The sequence below is a fragment of the Nomascus leucogenys genome, chromosome 20 (genome assembly GCF_006542625.1).
Source record: "Nomascus leucogenys isolate Asia chromosome 20, Asia_NLE_v1, whole genome shotgun sequence".
NCBI classification, from domain to species: domain Eukaryota; kingdom Metazoa; phylum Chordata; class Mammalia; order Primates; family Hylobatidae; genus Nomascus; species Nomascus leucogenys.
The window spans coordinates 59,844,117-59,865,182 of NC_044400.1; the positions used below are offsets into that span (position 1 = coordinate 59,844,117).

Sequence of the window (21,066 nt, forward strand, 5' to 3'; positions counted from 1 at the left end):
AGTGAGCCACCCACCTCAGACTCCCAAAGTGCTGAGATTACCGGCATGAGCCACCATGCCTGGTCCTGTTTTCTTTAAACACTAGTTCTGCACATAGCATTAAAGAGAAATCTCAGAAAAAATAAAGTCTATCATAGTGACTATATCACTAAGAGAAGATAAAGCAGAATATGAAAAAATAAAATTTACTGTTTATTTCTTTGTTACACAAAGAAAATTAAAGGTGGTCCAAGACATCTTAGTCCATCTCTTATGTCCTTTTGGCCATAATTACACACACAATAATGGCAAGCTAGATTACGAGTCTAGCTCAGGGTCAAGTTTTTCCACTTTAATGACTATCTCTGGAGCTAGAGCAGCAGCACCACCTTGTTGGTTCTCTGCCTCTGACTCTGACAACACTTCTTCCTTTATTTTTACAGGCTTATTACTGGCCTCCTCCTCTTCATCTGAAGACTCATCGAGCTCCCATTCATCATCTATGTCCATTTCAAATACTCTCACATGACGAAGATTTGAGCTTAACTAAAAAAGAAGAGGCCATAAAAGCATTTTTAAATTAATGGCTTATCATATATAAAGAATTAGAAATCAGAAGTCTGAATCAAAGAATGGTTTTATAGGAAAGTTATATTCCTATCAATTTAGAACAAAATCAATAAATTCAGCCTTCATTTTGTATAAAAAGATCTCCACATAACAACAGTGGCAATTTCATGAGATTAAAATCTAGTATTATTATTAACTACTTAGTAAGCTTTATCAGAACAAGAGAACTAAATAGCTAAGGCAACCACATGATCATAATCAATACAAGCTATAAATCACAGTAAAAATATTTGCACAAAAGGACCTTATATATCATGTATTTGATGAAGGTTCCAAAGAAGCAGCGTTACTTCTTGTAATTGCTTAGTTGCTGAATGATCTCTAAACACTTACCACACAGGACACTTTTCGGAAACCATTTCCAGCAACATACTGTGCTTTCATACTTTCCAGTAATCTCCAGTGCTTCTCGAAATGCATGGTACGGGTGGGAATGGCACTACACTGTTCATCTAGCCTAAAGAGGGAAAAAACCAACTCAGGAATGAAAAGGGGATCTTCTCCTCCCTACTTTACTACAGGTGGTATTAGGGTCAATTATGGTTTTGACGTCTACTCATACTTCTATTTCCAATATAATTTTAGCAACTGTTGTATTAGAAAAAAAGCTGTGATATAATATTCTATAAAAATTCCATATTCTATATTCTGGCTAGGCATAGTGGCTCATGCCTGGAATCTCAGCACTTTGGGAGGCCAAGGTGGGAGGACTGCTTAAGTCCAGGAGTTCAAGGCCAGCCAGGACAACATAGCGAGACTCCATCTCTGTAAAAAAATAAAATTAGCCAGGCAAGGTGGCACATGCCTGTAGTCACAGCTATGAGAGGCTGAGGCAGGAGGGTCACTTGAACCCATGAGCTGGAGGCTGCAGTGAGCTATGACTGCATCACTGCATTCCAACCTGGGTGACAAAGAGAGGCCCTGTTTCAAAAAAAAAAAGAAAAGAAATACTGTAATTCCAAACAGGCAGAATTATCATCTTAGCAAGGTTTCTGACTCCCTTTCAAAGAAAGCAAATGGATACATTTTCAAATTAGAGATCTGCTTACTTAAGTCTCAGTCAATTAAAGCCATCTCTTGGAATTGACAGTATACTTCCTACATGGGTACTGAGGTCTTAATTTTGGAAGGAAAATACCGAAGGCAAATCAAAAATAACTAATTCCAACCAACTAGGGTTAATGCTATCCTTAAAAATGTAACTAAAAGAAGTCCCATTCTCCACTCCAAATAATTCCCAACCTTGATTCCAGCAAATACTTCCTGATTTACTAGTAAAGCAAAGGGACAAAAAAAGCTATTAAGGCCAGCATATTTTGAATGAAAAATTGGAGCATTTCTGCTCAGCCACCTCTGTGGTTATCCCTAGTAATGAAATAACCATTATCCAGCACACCAAAAGGTTGGAATTTATAATGTGCATTAAAAAAATATTTAACTGTAATATCAGAAAGACAATTTTACTAGTTACCTTGTAGAATAAGTCCCAGTGAACTGATATTCTGCAGAATCTTCACTGTTATATACTAAAGACAAAGGCAGCTGGACCAAGAGTCTATCTCTTCCTTCACGTCCTACAGTGTCTTTAAGGACTACTGTTACAGTTTCATCATCATAAAACTGTGCATCTAAACAACTGTAGATGCTAGAATTAAAATAAGTTTTGTTATATCAAAGATGATCATGACTACTGAGAAAATATTGTATACATGTTATACTGGCAGCAAGCAGAAAAAAATTTAAAAGTTAAGTGACATTCTGTACAATAACATTTAAAATATACCATTGGTTTGTATTAAAATCAGTTACTTTTTGTACTGATTATTCACATATATAACCAAATCTTAAAAATGGGTAATCATGACCCCCAAAAATCTGTGAAGTTGTTTCAGTTCTAGAAAGCCCCTGGCCATCAATGGTTAGGCCTTAAGCCTGTGGAAATTCTATGAATGACACCTTATACACACATTCAGCAGAGTTGACTAGACTGAGAAATAAAAATAAGATACTACACATGAAAAATAGGCACAGCAACTCCAAAGACCTTATCATAAAAAAACTTATTTTATGTGGAAAAAAAAGTGAGAAAAAGATCAGCCTATGATTAGTCACTTCTTTCCTTTGCGAAGCCTCAGGGATGGCTTAGGTACTGTTACCATTTTGAATCCTAAGAACATCTCCCATCACTGAGAATGGCATCACCTCATGATTTTTTTGGTCATAACAAGAACTTCAGCCCCGCAGGCCATCTGCCCATGGGAACCACCTTACTTTTTTTGCCAACAGGGAGCTCAGGAGTATTAATTATAGGAAACCATATGACATAAACTGCAAGGCAGTAAGGTTCTATTCATCACAAGTCAAATCATTCTCTATGTATAAATACACAAAGAATCCTGCCCTCGATGTGGGAAGTGGCAAAGCCCTTTTACCTATATTATCACCGTAACTGAGTCTGACCCTATTCCTTAACATATACACATATCACATGTATCTACATTTCATCCAAACAAGATTCAAGACTTACCTTCTTCTGACTTTTTCCGTTGTGGCATATGTAAAGCTCCCAAATTTAATAGCAATTAGTCCATTACTCACAGATCTTCAAGAAAGAAGGGGGAAAAAAAGAGACTCTGTGGAACAACCTGGATAGTCAATAATCTAAATGCTTAAAAGAACATGATTGTCAGGGTCAGTACATTTACTTCTTTAGAACACTGAGAACTGGTTTAAACGCCTAGATAGATAAACCAATTTGGTTTAAAATCACACAGTCACCAAAGACATTTGGAATAGAAATAACCAAATTATTTCTTTTTGGTTACATCTTGGTCTCAATATTTTCTTCAAATTCAGATTTAAAACCATTTTTAAGATACCAGTGGCATTCTAAATATGATTTATTTCTCAGAACTTCTACTTTCAATTTCAAAGTAAGTCTCTGTTAGGCAAGGCCTCTTGTTTAATGAAAAGCATACTTAACCCTAGGCAAAAATCATTTCTATAAGGCAGCCACTTTCAGAAGTTTTTAACTTCTAAAAAGTTAAAACTTCTTTAACTTTTAGCTCTTTAGAAGTTTTTAACTTCTAAAAAATGAGGTATAATATCCTGAGCTGTCATATTTTTCCTAACTCTAAAAAAAAGTCCTACAATGATTATATGCCAATAAAAATTAAATAATCTAGAACAAGATCATATAACTTCCTAATTCAGTGTTACCCTTTTAATGACATGAAAACTAACAATTAAATGACACATCTAAAAGTCACAAAGTAGTTTAAAATCTGAAATGCTGGAAGGCTGTATGCTTCATTCTTATAAATAATAAAATCTTATCTCTGATTCAAACTTCAGATTAATACTTACTGGGAAATATCAGTATGTCTCCTTAAGATGCACATTTTATAAAGTGAATCTTCTAGAATAGTAAAAAGAAGATAATGTAGATTTGAAGTTTTATTATTCCACCTAAGAAAAAAAATTGTCATAATATTTTTTAACTATTGATGGATAAAACAAAATTGTATTGTTCACTCAAGATAGGGAAGAAATACATACTTACAGAAAAGGAAATTTGAACAATCTACGTGTAGAATCCTCACTAAAATAAAAGGGAAAAAGAAATGAGAAAAATTTAAATTGGCTGCCGAATTACACCACCCAATAGGTAAACAGAATTACCTTCTGGTATCTCTATACAATGGAATACAGATTGCTTGATTCATCGATTTTCCAATTACATCCTATATAAAATAAGATTTTAAAATACAATTAGAACATTAATAAGCACACACTCTACAGAAAGTGACTGACCATCACTGTTCGAATGTAGTAAAAGCCTATATCACCAAACCTTGTACGTAAGAAACTTTAACGACAATGTAACAGTAAGGAAAAAGAGAAAATTCTGAGCTGAAAAGGACCTTGGTGCTGAGCACATGGCAGGTTTAAGACCACCTCCCTCTGGTCTCATAACAACCATTCATTCACATCCTTCAGTAGTAAACAGAGACACATCAGCTCTGTAACTAAGACTGTTTACAATGAATTTCTTCTGGGAACAAATAAAATATTGAAGATGCCAACACCTTTAGTAATCTTTACACTTACACACACACACACACACACGTGTGTAAGAAACTTAAGTTGGAGTATTAGGTTGAACCATATGAAATTGTTACTTTCGTTAATCAAAAACAGTTGAATATCAACATTTTCACAGTTCATTCTAAAAATTAAGATCATTTGCATAAGTGGGCCACATACTGTAGACACTATTGCTCCTACAAAAAGACATGCATGTCTTTCAGACTTACTGCTGGCTTTTGCAAACACTGATCAATAATATTCTCCATCCGCCTTTTCACAAAATGCAATGATTTTCGAGGATAATAAGGAAACAGCAAAGGACTTTCTGGTTTCAAACAAAAACAAAAATAAAAGAAGCTATAGCAAACTTATAATTAGAAGAAAATAATCTGTTAGAGCCAGTCTGCACAGTTTATCTCGAGGTAGAATTTTCACTGACCACTTCATTGGATTTTTACACAACCTCATTAAAAACGACCATGGTCTTCTGCCTTTCATCAACCCCCACTGACAGCTCACTAAAAACAATCTCACTTACTACAAACTTAGACTCACCAAAATCCAACTGTAGGTTTCTGCTGGCTATAAGAAGAAAGGAATTATTTGGGAACCATCAAATATATGATAAAATAAAGTTCATTCTTCTATTCTTTGCCACAGTGAAACGACAACAGCAGTCCAGTACTGTTTTTTAAGTCTCAAAAACAAGAGACTGGAAACTAGCTCTATATAAATAAGCTCTTTACTTTTTAAGAGGTTACTTTATCAGGAGAAAGTAATATATAATTTAGCACTAACACCTGCTATGCTAGGTGTTTAAAATACCTTTTTTTTATTGCTTACAATAGCCATATGAAGTAAACACCATATTCTCCAATTCACAGATGAAAAAAAAAATGAAGCTTAACAGATTTAGGCAATTGCCCAGTGTGAAAATAACTAAGTATCTAGACCTATCAATCAAACCCAAGTCTGACTCTAATGCCTACCCTCTTCCACTGTGCTTTGTAGGCCCTCCCTTAGACAAAGCCATGCTGGATAAAATGAACTATAATCACATTAAGATTTTAAGTCCTCAAGGTGACAGATGCTATGGTATCATAGAAAAACATTGATCTTTGTTTCTAGTTCCTAGAACAGAGCTTCCAAAAACCCTTGGAATTTCCTGAGTGATAAAGGTGACAGGAACATCTTTTTTTTTTTTTTTTTTTTCTTTTTTTAAAGACAGAGTCTCATTCTGTTGCCCAGGCTGGAGTGCAGTGGTGCAATCTCAGCTCATTGCAACCTCTGCCTCCCGGATTCAAGCAATTCTCCTGCCTCAGCCTCCCAAGTAACAGGACTACAGGTGCATACCACCACACCTAGCTAATTTTTAACAGAGACAGGGTTTCACCACGTTGGTCAGGTCTCAAACTCCTGATCTCAAGTGATCCGCCAGCCTCACCCTCCCAAAGTGCTAGGACTACCATCTTTTGTTTTAATGAGGCAACTCTTGGCTGGCACCTAGATAGCTTTAGGATAGGGGCTGGCCACCAAAAAGACCAAGCCTTGTTAGAAGTTTGGAACCTTCAGCTCCACCCGCCAGCCTCCAGGGAGGAGAGAGGGGCTTGGAGGTTGAGTTCAACCACCAATGGCCAATGACTTCATCAATCATGTCTACATAATGAAACCTCCATAAATACACTGGGACAATGAGGTTCAGAGAACTTCCTGGGTGGGGAATATGTCCAGGTGCTGGGAGAGCATGGAAGCTCTGCACCTTTCTGTCCATAGCCTGCCTGATATAGCACTTCTATGTGGCTGTTCCTGAGTCATATTCTTTACAACACACTGGTAAACAAAAATTATATGTTTCCCTGAGTTTTGTGAGCCATTCTAGCAAAATTATCCAACCTGAAAGGGAGGAAAGTTCTGGGAACTCTTGACCTTAACGTTATAGCAAAGTCAGACAACAAGCATGGCTACCCAAGAGATGTGGGGACCTAGAGACCTGACATTTGATGTGAGGGCAGTCTTGTGGGACTGTGTCCTTATCCTGTGAGGTCTGTGCTAACCATCTGTAATTAGTGTCAGAATTGAATTGTAGGGACAACCCATTGGTGTCAAAATTGGTTGGTGTCAGGAGGAAAAAAATTTATCTCATTTTGTTGTCAGAAACACTGAGTAAAAACTGCTCAGACACTAACCTACAGACTGCTTCTGTGCTAAGTGCCAGGCATTAGTCTGAGGGCTTCTGTAGATTAATTTATTTAATCTCCACACCAGTTTTTTGAGGGAGGCATTATTACCATCTTCATTTTACAGATGAGAAACTACGGCACAGAGAGGTTAGGCAACTTGCTCTGAGCCATGTTACTACGAAGTAATAGAGCAGATTCCAACCCAGACAATCCAGCTTCCAGGGCACCAACTTTTACCCATCACACAATACTGACCCATGTACCCTAAAGAAAGTACACAGATCAAGTATTTGGCACTTGATTTTAGCAGTGTAAGAAAACAGTTTCACTGATATTTCCTCACTAGAATTCATTATGGAACTCAATAGTGAGTTCCATTAGGTCTGTAGCTAAGATCAGGCCTTTCTTATTCAGACACATAAGATGTGGGGCAAATAAAAGAGGGTAGGACCTATTTTTAGCCTGGCAAAGTTCCCTGGATCAATAATAGCCAAAATAGCAACAGGGTCCAGGTGCCACTACTCTTGACACACTGCCACTGACCCTCCCCAGACATCCTGCCTTATTCCCTGGGCATCCTGATTAAATACAGTAAATGAGTAGCGTCTCCCGTACCTTTATCCTCCCTGCATTCAATAGCCAACTTGCACCAATGCATCTCCTTACTGACCTCAAGACTCTCTGGCAATACAAAATAGGTTCTGCCTTGAAAAAGAATTTGGACTATATGCAAAGTTCTTGGCATCAAAGAATTCTCTCCCTCATTCATTCATTCATTCATTCATAAAAGCAGCAACCAAATAGAAGTGGCAGAAATTGCTATAGGTTGAGTTTCACTTACTCAAAATGCTTGGGTCTGGAAGTGTTTGGGATTTTTTTTGAATTTGGAATATTTGCATATACATAATGAGATATCTTGGGGATGGAACTCAAGTCTAAATACGAAATTCATTTATGCTTCAGGTACATCTTATACAATATATTTAATAATTTTGTGCTTAAAACAAAGTCTTGACTGCATTTTGACTGGGACCCATCATATGAGGTCAGGTATGGAATTTTCCACTAGTGGTGTCATGTTGGTGCTCAAAAAGTTTTAGATTTTAGAGCATTTTCAGATTTCGGATTTTTGGATTAAGATGCTCAACCTGTACTGCCAGTCTAGCTTTCATATTAACAGAATCCTAGCTCCATCACTAACCAGCTTGTGTGATCCTGGGCTTCTCTAACCTTCTGTTTCCTCATTAGTAAATGGGGATACCAAGTACCTACCCATAGAATCTTGTGAGGATTAAAGCAGGTATTGTGTGTATATGGCAGACTAAGCACCCCATAAATGTTTAGTTAGACTAAGCACCCACTACCTTAAAGATCTAAGCAATTGCTAAATCTGGTCAGATTATTCTTTCAGACATCAAAGAAATATGAGCTTTAAAATATTTTCATCTAAAATGGTAAGATGTGCTGGCATATTTAATGGTTGCTATTATGTGCTGCATCCCTAATAATGCTGGATAGCTTTACTGTATTAACATTCTGACATTCTAGAAAATGAAAGGTATAACAAGTACACACCCACAGACACACACACACACAAAACTACAACCCAAGGAGAATACAGTTGAGCATCCCTGTGCTTTTAGAAGATAATAAATTGGAACTGGCAAAAAAGACTTTTCTCACTATTTGGCTCTATATAGTTTCCCCTTAAAATCCTATTTTTTACAGGGTGCAAAACACTTATATAAGAACACTTAGGAATAAGCAATCTTGCTACAGCGTAGTTAACTTCAGAGTGTCTTCTATCTATCATGGTGATGTCATACACTATTGGTTATTTTGCTGTTCCTATAATCAAATAAAAATAAGTCTAATAAACTTAGGTAAGTGTTCAGCAAGTTTTCAGCAAAACTGTTAGCAGAACTATTCAAGACCTAGTCTTAAATAAAAACAAAAATGGCCAAAATCTGGTTGGTTCATGAAATACCTTTAAGGTGGCTGCTATTTTGAAGAAAGTCATACCACTGGTTTCCTTCTGTGTTAGGGGGTGACACAAGATCATCATCTTCATCTTTCAAATACTAGAAATACAGAATTAGAAATTTAAGTTTATTCATACCTGGAAGGGAAAATGGAAAAAGAAAAAAAGTAAAAGACAAAAAAAGTTAAGTTTAGTAAATCAAAGAATTAGGGTCTAAAATCTGTTTAACACTTTTTTAACTTAATAAGTTACTCTGTTTTATTGCCAAGTCCTCTGAAAGTGCATTACTATTACTCTAAGTGAGGTAGCCAAAATCTGCTGTGTATGTGGTGGAATTAAGCCCTCCATAAATGTTAGCTAGCTACTGTCTTAAAAATTAAAGAAACTGCTGAACAGTTTGTAGTTTGTTTAGTCAAGTAACTAAACAAACTGCAAAGTATTAAAAGATTATTATGTTGTAGATGTAGAGACCACAAATTGAACTTAAATTGTGTTTCTTTTTCATGAGCATATTTTAATTTTACATATGCAAGTTATAAATTAGTTTACTAAGTATCAATTATCAATATACTGTCAATATACTCTATGGCAGTTCTTCTTCAAGTGAGGTCCACAAGTCCCTGGGAATCCCCAAGATGCTTTCGGGGATCCACAAAGTCAATACTAGTTTTATAGTAATGTAGATGTCACCTGCCCTTTACACTGTGCTAACATTTGCACTGATGGTGGGGAAAACTTTAAGTGTCTCAGCCAAGAGTCAAGGTAGTGGTCCCAAATCATACCAGCAGTCACTGTTTTCTTTTTCTGTCACATACTCATAGTTTCATTTATCTTTAATGAAGTCATTAAATCATTAACTTTATTTTCAACCCTTGAGTACAAATCTTTAATATTCTGTGTGACAGAATTGAGAGTTATACATAGGCACTTTTGCTACACAAACTATGATGGTTATCTTGAGGAAAAGCACTTACGTTAAAAGCAAAAATAGGCTGGGCACAGTGGTTCATGCCTGTAATCCCCGCACTTTAGGTGGCCATGGCAGGTGTATCACTTGAGCCCAGGAGCTCAAGACCAGCCTGGGCAACATGACGGGTCTCCACAAAATAAAGACAAAAATTATCCAGGCATGGTGGTGTGTGCTTGTAGCCCCAGCTACAACAGGTGAGTCTGATTGGTGGAGGCTGCAGTGAGCTGTGATTGCACCACTGTACTACTCAGAGGAAATACCCTGTCTCAAAAAAAAAAAAAAAATTTTTTTTTGGAAAACCTGCATCTGCCCCTGTGTGCTTCACAACACAAAGACTTTTCTGATTAAATTGGTGGTGCTACTAATGAAATCTAGCTTATAGTTTGATAAAAGGTGGCAGCATTTACAACAGCTGGATGACTCAGGGAACCAATATTTCCCAAATGACCAAAGCAGGATGTTACAAAATTATGCATGGACAAAAGATCCGTTCAAAGTGCAAGGGAGATGAATGAATTTTAATGTAAAAAACGTTCACTGATGCAATTTTAGATTCCACACTGAAACAAACCTTTAAGATATTACCACTTGTCCACATTTGATATAATAAAGCAAAGTCACAATTATCTGAAAAACCTAATAGAATACTTCTCCCTTTTCATATACACACCTGTGTGAGGCCAGACTTTTTTCATATACACTGATACTATAGAAACAACATATCGAAATAGACTAAATGTAGCAGCAGATATGAGAATCCACCTGTTTTCTATTAGGCTGGACATCAAAGAGGTTTGCAATATGAAACATTACCACTCTTAACTAAATTATTTTGTAAAATATCATTATTTTTTCACTAAAAATATTTATATTAACATGTAATAGTAATGGGTATATTCTTTTTTTTTTTCTTCTTTTTCTTTTGAGACTGAGTCTCCCTCTATCGCCCAGGCTGGAGTGCAGTGATGCAATCCTGGCTCGCTGCAACCTCCGCCTCCTGGGTTCAAGCAATTCTCATGCCTCAGCCTCTCAAGTAGCTGGGATTATAGGCGTGAGTCACAATGCCTGGCTGGTATATTCTATTTTTGAGTGATTTAAGGAATAATTTTTTATTATGTTTAATTTTTAATACCTAATAATGTCTATCAGCAATAAATAACAGCTCACATAAACAAAAGCTCTTTTCTAGTCCTCAATAATTTTTCTTTTTCTTTTTTGAGACAGAGTCTTATTCTGTCGCCCTGGGTGAAGTGCAGTGGCTCGATCTCGGCTCACTGAAACCTTTGTCTCCTGGGTTCAAGTGATTTTCCTGCCTCAGCCTCCCAAGTAGCTGGGATTACAGGTGCCCACCACCACACCCAGCTAATTTTTGTGTTTTTAGTCCTCAATAATTTTTAAGAATGTAAAAGGGTTCTCAGAGCAAAATGTTTAAAAACTGCTGCTTTTTATTAATTTTACTAAAAGGGCAGAGCTCCTGTATTACTTGGTATTGTAATGCTTTCCAGAAACTTTGGATAACAAAGATGAACACTGCTAAGGTTTTAAAATGAGTTCAAAGCCCATACCTGACCAACTCTTTCAACGTTAAAGTATTTTCCTTTTCGATTATAAAGGTCTGGAGCCTGGAAAAAAAAAAAAAAACATAGTTTAATTCTTAAGTCAACTCATGAAGAAAAATATCTTAAATTTAAACCCCAAATCTTCCTTTTCAAGAGAGCTGTGGGTGGCAGTTATTATTTCCTTTTATAGATTATAAGACACACAAACAAAAGTCTGGTTTATTGACTATGTTTATAAACATAATTAGTTCAACAGTTTAAAAAAAGTAATTGCTATGGACTTCAATTAAATTGGGTTAAATTTAATTATGTCTTGTCATTATCCAGGTTTACTGTAATTTTTTTTTAAACTGCATTACAGAAATATCAACTTCTTACCTCATTGAAATGTTCAGTAAGAAATTCAGCAACAAATGTGATATCTTTCTGAGTCATCTACCAACAAAAGGAACAAAAAGAAAAATCAAGATAAAAGAAAGTTGCTCAATAAAAGAAATGGTACATAATTATAAATGTGACATTTTTACTATCTACTAAAACCCATGGGAAAACTGGCAAAATTCTTTCAAAGAAATATAGATTAGCGACTGTGAAAATATGAATGCCTGGGGTTCCAAGAATGTAATTAAACATGTGAACTCATCTTCCAATCAGTTAATCCAATAGCTACAAAACTCTTTATAGCCTAAGGTTGTTTATTATTTCAGGCCTTGTGCTAAGACCACATGTGCTGAGGTCGCTCCTTTGGGAATGTGAACTGGATCCCAGATAAGATGTGTCACCCTTAGTTAAGGGCTGCAGGCAAACAGTGCTGTCTGCTTCAGTGTAGGCTCCGGCTTCTTGCAATGACCTGAATTTATCCTAATTTAGTTCTTCAGCCCTCAGAAAATTATACCTTAGGATCCCTTCCAACAACTGACATATTTTACTCCCAAAATAAAGCTAACAGTGATGTCAGAAAAACAACTATTGTGAAACTTTCCTGGTTTGCAAGGTCAGTCACCCACAGTGCAAAAGATCGACTTAGCAAACGAGTTGTAGGGAGTGGAGGATCCCTTTCTCATCTAGTTCACGAGGCTAATTTTAATGCTGTCCATTTTTTTCAGGCTCAAAACTACCTAACCTATCAACAGTTTCCGCAGCCGTGAAGAAGAGTGAGCTGCAGGAATCAAGTGGAAATTCTGCCCTATTCCGTAAGACTTCCCTGGAAGGAGATTCCATCACCGCTTGTCACCGTCCTTACAGGAATCCTTCCTTTCTTTCTTTAGAAAGAAACTGTTGCTTACCAGACATCAACACAGGGACTAATATCTAAGCACCTGATTTCCAAAGAAAATAAGAAGCATTTAAAATTTAAGGAAGTCAAAGTAAGGAATACAAGGATGCTGTCTTACAAGGATTATAAAACCTTATCCAAACATGAAAACTATAAATTTACATAGTCATAATAAAGGTATTCTATGAGATGAAACAATACACAAAACATGCAAATTTCTTTTTTAAAAAGGTGCTGCTTAAGGGATCTAACGTCTACATCCTGACATCCTGTTAACTAATAACTGAATAAGGGTACCAAAATGACCAGCACAGCTGAGTTCAAGCAGGACAATGTGAACACTGTGAAAATGCACTAGTACATACTACCTTATTCAGCTCGGGAAGCACGTGGTCTTCCGTCATTCTCAACATTGCTGGAAATACAAAGTTAAAAAACTATCTTTAAAAGCAAACTACAAACATAATTTTAATTATAAATACATTTGAAAGACAAGGTGTCTGACTGAACTAAATCTTCAATTTTACACAGCTTTTCACCAACAAAAACATTTTTCTTCCAAAAACTAAGGGGTGCCAGAACTTAAATTTGATTCATATTTTCAGGTTCAAAATTGTTGGTCTAACCATTCTAAACTATTCTTTTTCTTCTTCAATTCAACCTGTTGCCACTCCAGACAAACCTAACTGCTGTCTGTGCTAAGACTACGTGTGTAAGGATCCCTCCTTTTAACCTGGTGATGTTTCTGCTCTTAAAATCTGCAAGCCATTCTTTCCTCCAAAGCCTTACGATACCAAAGAAATCTGTTTATTTCCCTTGGTCTTTTCTGCTACGCACTTACAGTATATTTATGTACTTTTCTCTGATCTAGTATCTGTGGTTGACTCTCTTTGTCCTTTCGTAGGACTGTCCTCATCAGTACCATGTGTTTTGTATTATGTTCCACCTAAGTCAAGACAAAGTATGTTTCATGTGCTTCTGCATGGTATTTGAACATGGTTCTTAATTGCATTTGGTCAGTAACAAGCAAGTCAGAAGTACTTTTGCAAATACATAACTGTTTTTAATTAATTTAAACACCTAAGTTATCTGAAAGGGGTGCTAAAATCTAGTTCCACTCATTCTTATCCATCCAAAAAAACTACTTATTGAGCATACCCTAGGTGCTAGCGATATATCAGTATAAAAGACATCCCTGCCTTCATGGAGATTACATCTTACAAAGAAGAAAACCAAGGTTATACAGGTATCTACTGGGGACAGGGCCAGGATTACAAGTAGATCTCCACTTCTCCAATCCAGTGTGCTTTCTACAATGTCCTGCTCTAATGAGAAGGACCAAGCAGTAAGTCATTTCTCTTCTAATCCTGAATAAGAGTACCACATTGCTACAGTTCTGATTCTTACTACAGTTAGAATCCTGATTCTTACTACAGTTAGAATGTGTAGTAAGGATAGACACTGCCTAAACTACCTCCAGTAATTATAAGTAAAACCAAACTACCTCTGCAAAAAAAAAGTCTTCTAAGGTCTCATTCAGTTTTAATATTGTAATTTATTCTAATTAACAACATGGATCTTAAACAGGCCAGCCTGATAAGCACTCTGGTTCCTCATTCTGGTTAGTATTGGTAAAGTTTTCAGAAATACCAAAAAATTTCAAGTATCAACATATGCAGATCACATCCAGTTTTTAAACAAAAGCAATTATGTTAGGTTGAAAAATATAGTTTGTTTTTACAGTATTAGAACTGAAGATCTGGACATTTGTTTAAAGGATATCAGCACATTACAGGTAATTTTCATTCTATTTTCCTCTTTAGAGTTTCAACAAGTGTGAGATAAATTACATTAACACTAAATTTTGCATTTGTTGGAGGGAAATATATGCTGGATTATTTTAAGGATATTGACAGTTCACAAAAATAGCAATATAAATGGACCTAAATAAAATATGCATATACTACAGAGTGAATACAAAACATTTAATATCAAGTCAACAAATACTTACTAACTACCTGCCCAAATGCAAAGACATTGTGAAGACACAAAGACAGGCTATAAGTGGTCTGCATTCTATTTAGCTGGAGCATCAGTACACAATAGAAGTGGTAATGGAAATGTTCTACTTCTGTGCGGCCACTAACCATTTGTGGCTGCTGAGAACCTCAAATGTGGACAGTATGGCTAAGGAACCAAATGTACAGTTTTATAGGATTTCAATCTACTTAAATAGCCACATGTGGCTAGCGGCTACCATAGTGGGCAGCAGAGATCTAAAGACAGAAGACCAAATAATCGAACAGAAGATAAGCTACCCAAGGACAGAGACTTATTTTTTTTTCTTTTTTACTTTTAAAATCTAGCACCTAACAGTGCCTGATACTTACAAAAATTTTTAAGAATGTTATGTTAACCGAAGGAGACATTACAAAGTAAAAAAATGTGAACTATCGGTGAGCGACAGGAATAACACAGACTACAAGTTAGCTTTAACAGTTTTGTGAGGAATGTTTCCAGCACAAGGAAAAATGTTTAGGATGATACATATCCCAATTATACTGATTTGATCTTTACAAATTATATGAATGAATTAAATTATCATGAGTACTCCAAAAATATGTATATTTATTAAATACTAATAAAAAAATAAATAAATATTTCTGTGGGGAGGTGAGTGTATGAATAAAGTAAGACTGGCCATGTGTTGATAACTGCTGAAGCTAGGTGAAAGGTACAACAGGGATCATTATACAGTTCTCTCAAAGTATCTGAAATTGTACTAGATTTATTGAAACAGTCTAAGATAATACTCCTATAGTTTTTTTAAAGTGTTAAAATAAAAATGCTTTACTCAATTAACTTACCCACATAGAGCCACCGAAAAAATGCTTTGAAGTTTTTCATACTACTATCTATAACTCTAAAGAGATAAAAACAAAAAAAATCAGAAATAAGATTAGTATGTGGGGGATTCATACATCCTGCTCAACTGTCATGAAATATCATAATCCTTACTGTTCTATTTTATCCTATCTGGGTGACATTTAAGTCTTTAGAACAGCAGATATTACAAATCAAACACATACCTAAAAATAAAATTTCAAAAAAGAAAATACTGATTATAAAAATAAAGCAAATAACTTAGATTCTAACTGGTTACAACAGCCTTGCCACAAACTGTGTAATAGTCTTTCTTATTATTCAGTAAAGCATGAACTCCTTTTCTAACTTTGCAAATAAATCAGAAAAAACAAGTTTTCAGCATTATTCTCATTTTAAAAGAAAATGCTCATTGTTCAGTAAGAAGAAAAAACATCAACAGAAAACCATTATTACAAATTTGTGCTATGTCATTACCTCTGATATCAATGGACCATTATTTTTGGAAGCTGATTTTTTATTCTAACAATTGAGATCTCAAAAGTTGAATTTCCCTTGGCTTTACACAAATGTACCCCCAAAATTAAGTGTTATACATGGAAGTCATCTTCATTTTGATAAAACTGTCTCTGAATACAGAGATGGGTTATCACTTTTTAAACAATCTCTTTAAGCTCACATGTATAAGATAATTACTCTAGGCAAAAACCTGTGCTTTTCATTCCCAAATCTCAAAGCCCTTTCCAAGCATTAAGTTCATAATACCACTGGAGAGGTAGGTCAGTATCATTAACCTTTCGGTACAAAGTAAAACGCTTGGAATAAAAGACTGAAACATCTCTTATGTTACTAAGCAATATAATCAAAACCCTCTTGCAGCAATGATAAGAGAAAGAAAAAAAGTTCCTTTGTGCAGTCAGTATGTTCAACCCTACCCCAGGCCACCAGACCAACATCAACATGCTCAATGCCTCAGTTTCTCCATCTGGAACCTGTAATAATACTACTTACCTGAAAGAACAATAAGTTAAACTACCTTTCATTCATATTGAGAAGTGATCATAGAAAGCGTGATATTTTATATCTGCTCTCTGCAAATATGGTGAACCAAAAAACACTTCAAAATACAGGAAAAGCAATGCCATTTCTCCTTGTGTTTTTTTGTCTTCTGAGCACACACATCTACAGCCTCTACCTTCTAAAATACCATTAAAATGGCCGTGGATGGAGAGAGGTACATGTGTTAGAAACTCACAAAAACAAAAAGAACAATAGAAAAGAAATTAAATTTCAGAAATGTCAAAAGTGACAGAAGACTGATGCAGCTCAACAGCAAAAGTGACTGATGCAGCTTAAGAGCAGAGGCCCCGTGCCAGGCAGTGCATGGAGAGGGCAGCTGGGAAGGAGCCTCTGCCCTGGAGAAGCCCAGGGATGCTCAGACCTTAGGAATGTCAGGTCTAACAGAAGACCTCAGGGCGCTGTGTGGGGCTGGACACGGGGGGACAAACTGAAAACATAACACAGAGTGGTCAATATGTTCTTTCCTCCAAAACACGAAGAATGCCTCGGGGGCTACTCTCCAGTCAAAAACAAACAGGATTCCTCAGAGAAACTGAGTAAAGTGGGAAGAGCTAAGGCACTTCCACATGGGCACCAGTAGCCTGAAGCAAAGCTCCACACACTCTGGCACCTGCTCCCTGCTGCCCCAACCTACACAGATTCCAAGCAACTTTAAATTGCCTCCTGAATAAACATGAGTAAGCAACCAAGCATCTGGTATTTAAAGAAACCTTGCAAGAAGAGACTAAGATAAACAGAAAAGTGACCCATCAAGGGAAGATAATTCAGGGAACAGCAATCTAATTAATATCCTCAGAAAGATGTGAGATGTCACATCCACAAAACAAAAGCAAAGTTTTGAACGAGGATTAAAGAAACAGGAGAACACTTTGAGGAATTAAAAAGAAAGGACTGCTATAATAAGAAATTGAAGAGAATGGTTCAGTGTAATGATCCTGTCCTCCAACCCGACCTTAGACATTTACTCCAAAGTTCACACCCCAGACCCTGTCATCACCAACTGCAACCCTTCTAAGTCTCAATTTCAAGCATCCCACTGACCAAACACCCCCTCCTATCTGTCCAGCCTCTCTCCAGGGCCCCCACCTTCCTCCCACCAGGACACATCATCTACTGGTTCTACTACCTTTCACCATCTCTCGGCCCCTACATGTCCTCACTTCCTTCCTAAAGTAGTTCAGATTCAAGGGCCATCGTTTTAACCTGGTCCTTGCTTCAATTCCGTTGTTCCTCTTGCTTCATTTTACTCATGAAGCCTGGTAAATCTAACTGCTCCCCTGCTCTGTGCCCCACTCCTGCAGCAGACCTGCAGCCATGCCAGCCGGCCTCACTTTCCCACTCCCAGAGCCCTCCTGTTCCATTAGTGCACTTGACCTCCTGCTGGACTAGACAGCTGCTTCACAGCTCTCCTTGTATTCTTAAACCTCCAACACCGCCTCCCCATCCTTACTCTCAGCTGATGACAGATGTCCTGTTAAGATAATAAAAGCCCCTTAAAGGGAACATCCCCCAGCTCCCACCTGCTCATACACTGGCCTCTGTGACCCTCCTCTCTCAGCCTTTCCTCCTACAACTGATGAGTTCCTACTTCTGCTTTTCCAACCTTTTCCCTTTTGCACTAGGTCCCACCTCTCTCATACTCTTTAGAGCCTCTCCTCTCTCATCTCAATTTTTTACCTTCTAGATCATTCCATCCATACATAAACATGCTCCAGTTCTTCCCAACATAAAAAGAAGAAAAAAACCCAACAATTCTGCTTCCATCTACTGGCCATTCCCTTTACAGCAAAACTCCTCAAGAGGCTATACTTGCTGTCTTCTCTGCATCTGCTCTTATTCTGTATCGTACCAGCTCCCATCGCTCCCTAAGGTGGCTCTTATCAAGGTCACTATCCTAATAATACTCTAAGACTCTATTCTATTCTTGGTGTTTCCTTTGCTTGACTTAGCATCTGTCAACCAATCCCTCATTCTTTCTTGTAATGCCTTCTTCGCTCAGCCTGCAGGACGCCTACTCCTCTGGTTGTTCTGTCTCTCCCATTTCCTTTGCTAGTTCTTCATTGTCCCCATTCTTAAATCAGGTCGCTCCTGTTCTCTACGCACACTCATTACCTCATCCAGTCCCATGGCTTTAAATAACACCAATGTGCTGATGGCTCCCAAATGCACATTTCCAGCTTGGACCCCTCCCTTGAACGCTAGTCTCACATAACTAACACTGTGCTGGACAGCTCCACCTGCAGCTCTAATAGGCATTTCAAATTCCATACATCTAACACACTGACAGGGTGGCCGAAATTAACATCACTGAGAGGGGTGGACGACGGACACTGTGTGTGCTGCTGGATATGACAAATTGAGAAAGACACACCAATTATGTAGTATTTCTGGCCAGGGATGCATAACCTAAATACAATCATTAAAAAAAAATCAGTCTCAAAAAAAAAAAAAAAAAAAAAAATCAGATAACCCTAAAATAAGAAACATAAAAAAAGATACACAGACATACATATACATACATACATGATGTGCTTCTTAAAGAAATGTCAACTTTTATAAAAGACCAAGAAAGTTTAAGAAACTGCTCAAAATTAAAGAGACACAGCAACCAAAACAAATACATGATCCTGAACTGCATCTTATCATACTGGACATATTGGGATAATTGCTAAAGGGGAACTGAACTGTAGGTTAATATACTGTATTAATGTTAAAATTCCTGAATTTGTTAATTGTACTATGGTTATGTAAGAAAATAATTTTATTCTTAGAAAATACGCACTAAAGTATTCCAGGTAAAAGGCACCTGATATAAACAACATACTCTCACGTTTCAGAAAAGATAAATTATATGATAAATACAGTATAATATTTTTAAATGATGAATAAGTAAAGGAGTATTAGCAGAGTTGTCTTTATTATTCTTGTAATTTTTATGTAAAATTACTTCAAAATAGTAAGTCTAAAGAACAATCTAGTATGTCCAAACCAAACTCTTGATCTTACTCCACACTCCCCCGCCCTAAACCTGCCCTCACATTTGCTCCCCCTTCCAGTAAATGTCAATTCTACTCTTTCAAGTACCAAGGCCCTAAACTCATAATTATCTATGACCCCCTTATTATCACCATCTACAGATAAGCATTGAGAAAATCTTGTTAATTATTCTCAAAATATATCCCAATCCTGACCACTTCAGATTCTGACCACCATTTCTCTCTTGGCTTCTGTCCTTGCCTATCTATGAGCTATTCTCAACTCTGAGTAGCCAAGAGGGATCTTTCTGAAGCCTAAATCATATCCTCTCCACTACTCCTAAATCCCCAAGGGCTTCTCTTTACATCCAGAGTAAAGGCCGAAGTCCTAACAACTGCCCACAGGCTCTATGCAACCTGGCCATCCTCCATCACCTGTCAATCCACCCCCTACCTTACTCTCATTCAATCCACTTCAGCCATAGTGCCCTTGTCCCTGCAACGTGCCAGGCATGCTCCAAACTCAGGGCCTTCACACTTGCTGCCCCTTCCACCCCCAAACATCAACAGGGCTTGCTCCCTTCCGTCTCCTTCCAACTTCACCTTCTCAGTGAGGCCTCCCTGATCACCTATATAAAGTTGAATCCCCTACTTTATCATGCCCTAGGTCCTTGTTTCTTGCTTGGTTTTTCTCAACATTACTTATCACTGTATTTAAAACATAGTTAAGTGCTCGACAAATGTCTACTGACATTTGACAATAGTCAAAAAACTCTCAGAAAATCAAAAAGACAAAGATATGAAAAATATAAGAGAAAAAGAAAAGACACAGAAATCAATCCACCACAAATTATAATATCTGACCAAACAGTTTTCTAGAACAAAAACCTAGTTTAAAACAAGAGAAAGCTTGGCGTAATGGCATACTCCTGTAGTCCCAGCTACTCAGGAGGCTGAGGCAAGAGGATCACTTGAGCCCAGGGGCTCAAGTCCAGCCTGGGCAACATAGAGAGACCTCGTAACAAAAATAAATAAATAATAATAAAGTAAATAAAAGAGGGAGGAGGAAATTATTAAAAGAATAATACAAGAGAATTCAGGTTAAAATGGCTTATTATAGCACAATGAATTAAAAGGCCCACACCTAAAAACACTATTAGGAAATTTCAACATATCAAGAATAAAGAGTAATGCTTTTACAGCTTTTTCAAAAGGAAAAAAAAACAACTATAAAGGGCTAAGAATCAGAAGCACCAGACCTTCCATCAGCTACAAAAAGCACAGAATCCTATGGAACTCTGCTTTTGAAGTTCTATGTGAAAACCAATAACCCTCAGGGAATCCTAAACCCAGAGAAAAAACACAAAAGGAGATAAAAGTTTACCTTCTATGTCTGCTTTTTGAGAAAGTTACTAGAGGATATTTTCCAGCAAAATGATTAAATAAACCAAGAAACAAAGGCAA

The 21,066-nt window shown here is 36.9% G+C and overlaps 1 protein-coding gene across 5 annotated transcripts in view; it reads right to left on the bottom strand.

The window, feature by feature from the left end:
* Positions 1–171: 171 nt before the first annotated feature.
* ANAPC4 (anaphase promoting complex subunit 4) overlaps positions 172–21,066 on the bottom strand; it is a 41,493-nt gene continuing 20,598 nt past the window's right edge. For 4 of the 5 annotated variants that reach the window (XM_030801143.1, XM_012499632.2, XM_012499633.2 and 1 more), the window contains 13 exons: positions 15,532–15,587; positions 13,030–13,079; positions 11,767–11,823; positions 11,395–11,451; positions 8,866–8,959; positions 4,926–5,023; positions 4,291–4,352; positions 4,172–4,210; positions 3,976–4,077; positions 3,137–3,211; positions 2,081–2,254; positions 943–1,066; positions 172–525 (listed from right to left, as the gene is read on the bottom strand). In XM_030801143.1, the coding sequence (XP_030657003.1) occupies positions 298–525; positions 943–1,066; positions 2,081–2,254; positions 3,137–3,211; positions 3,976–4,077; positions 4,172–4,210; positions 4,291–4,352; positions 4,926–5,023; positions 8,866–8,959; positions 11,395–11,451; positions 11,767–11,823; positions 13,030–13,079; positions 15,532–15,587 (1,216 nt within the window). In that variant the 3' untranslated portion in view covers positions 172–297. The remainder of the gene's footprint in view (positions 526–942; positions 1,067–2,080; positions 2,255–3,136; positions 3,212–3,975; positions 4,078–4,171; positions 4,211–4,290; positions 4,353–4,925; positions 5,024–8,865; positions 8,960–11,394; positions 11,452–11,766; positions 11,824–13,029; positions 13,080–15,531; positions 15,588–21,066) is intronic. The other variant, XM_003258547.3, reaches the window with a different exon arrangement.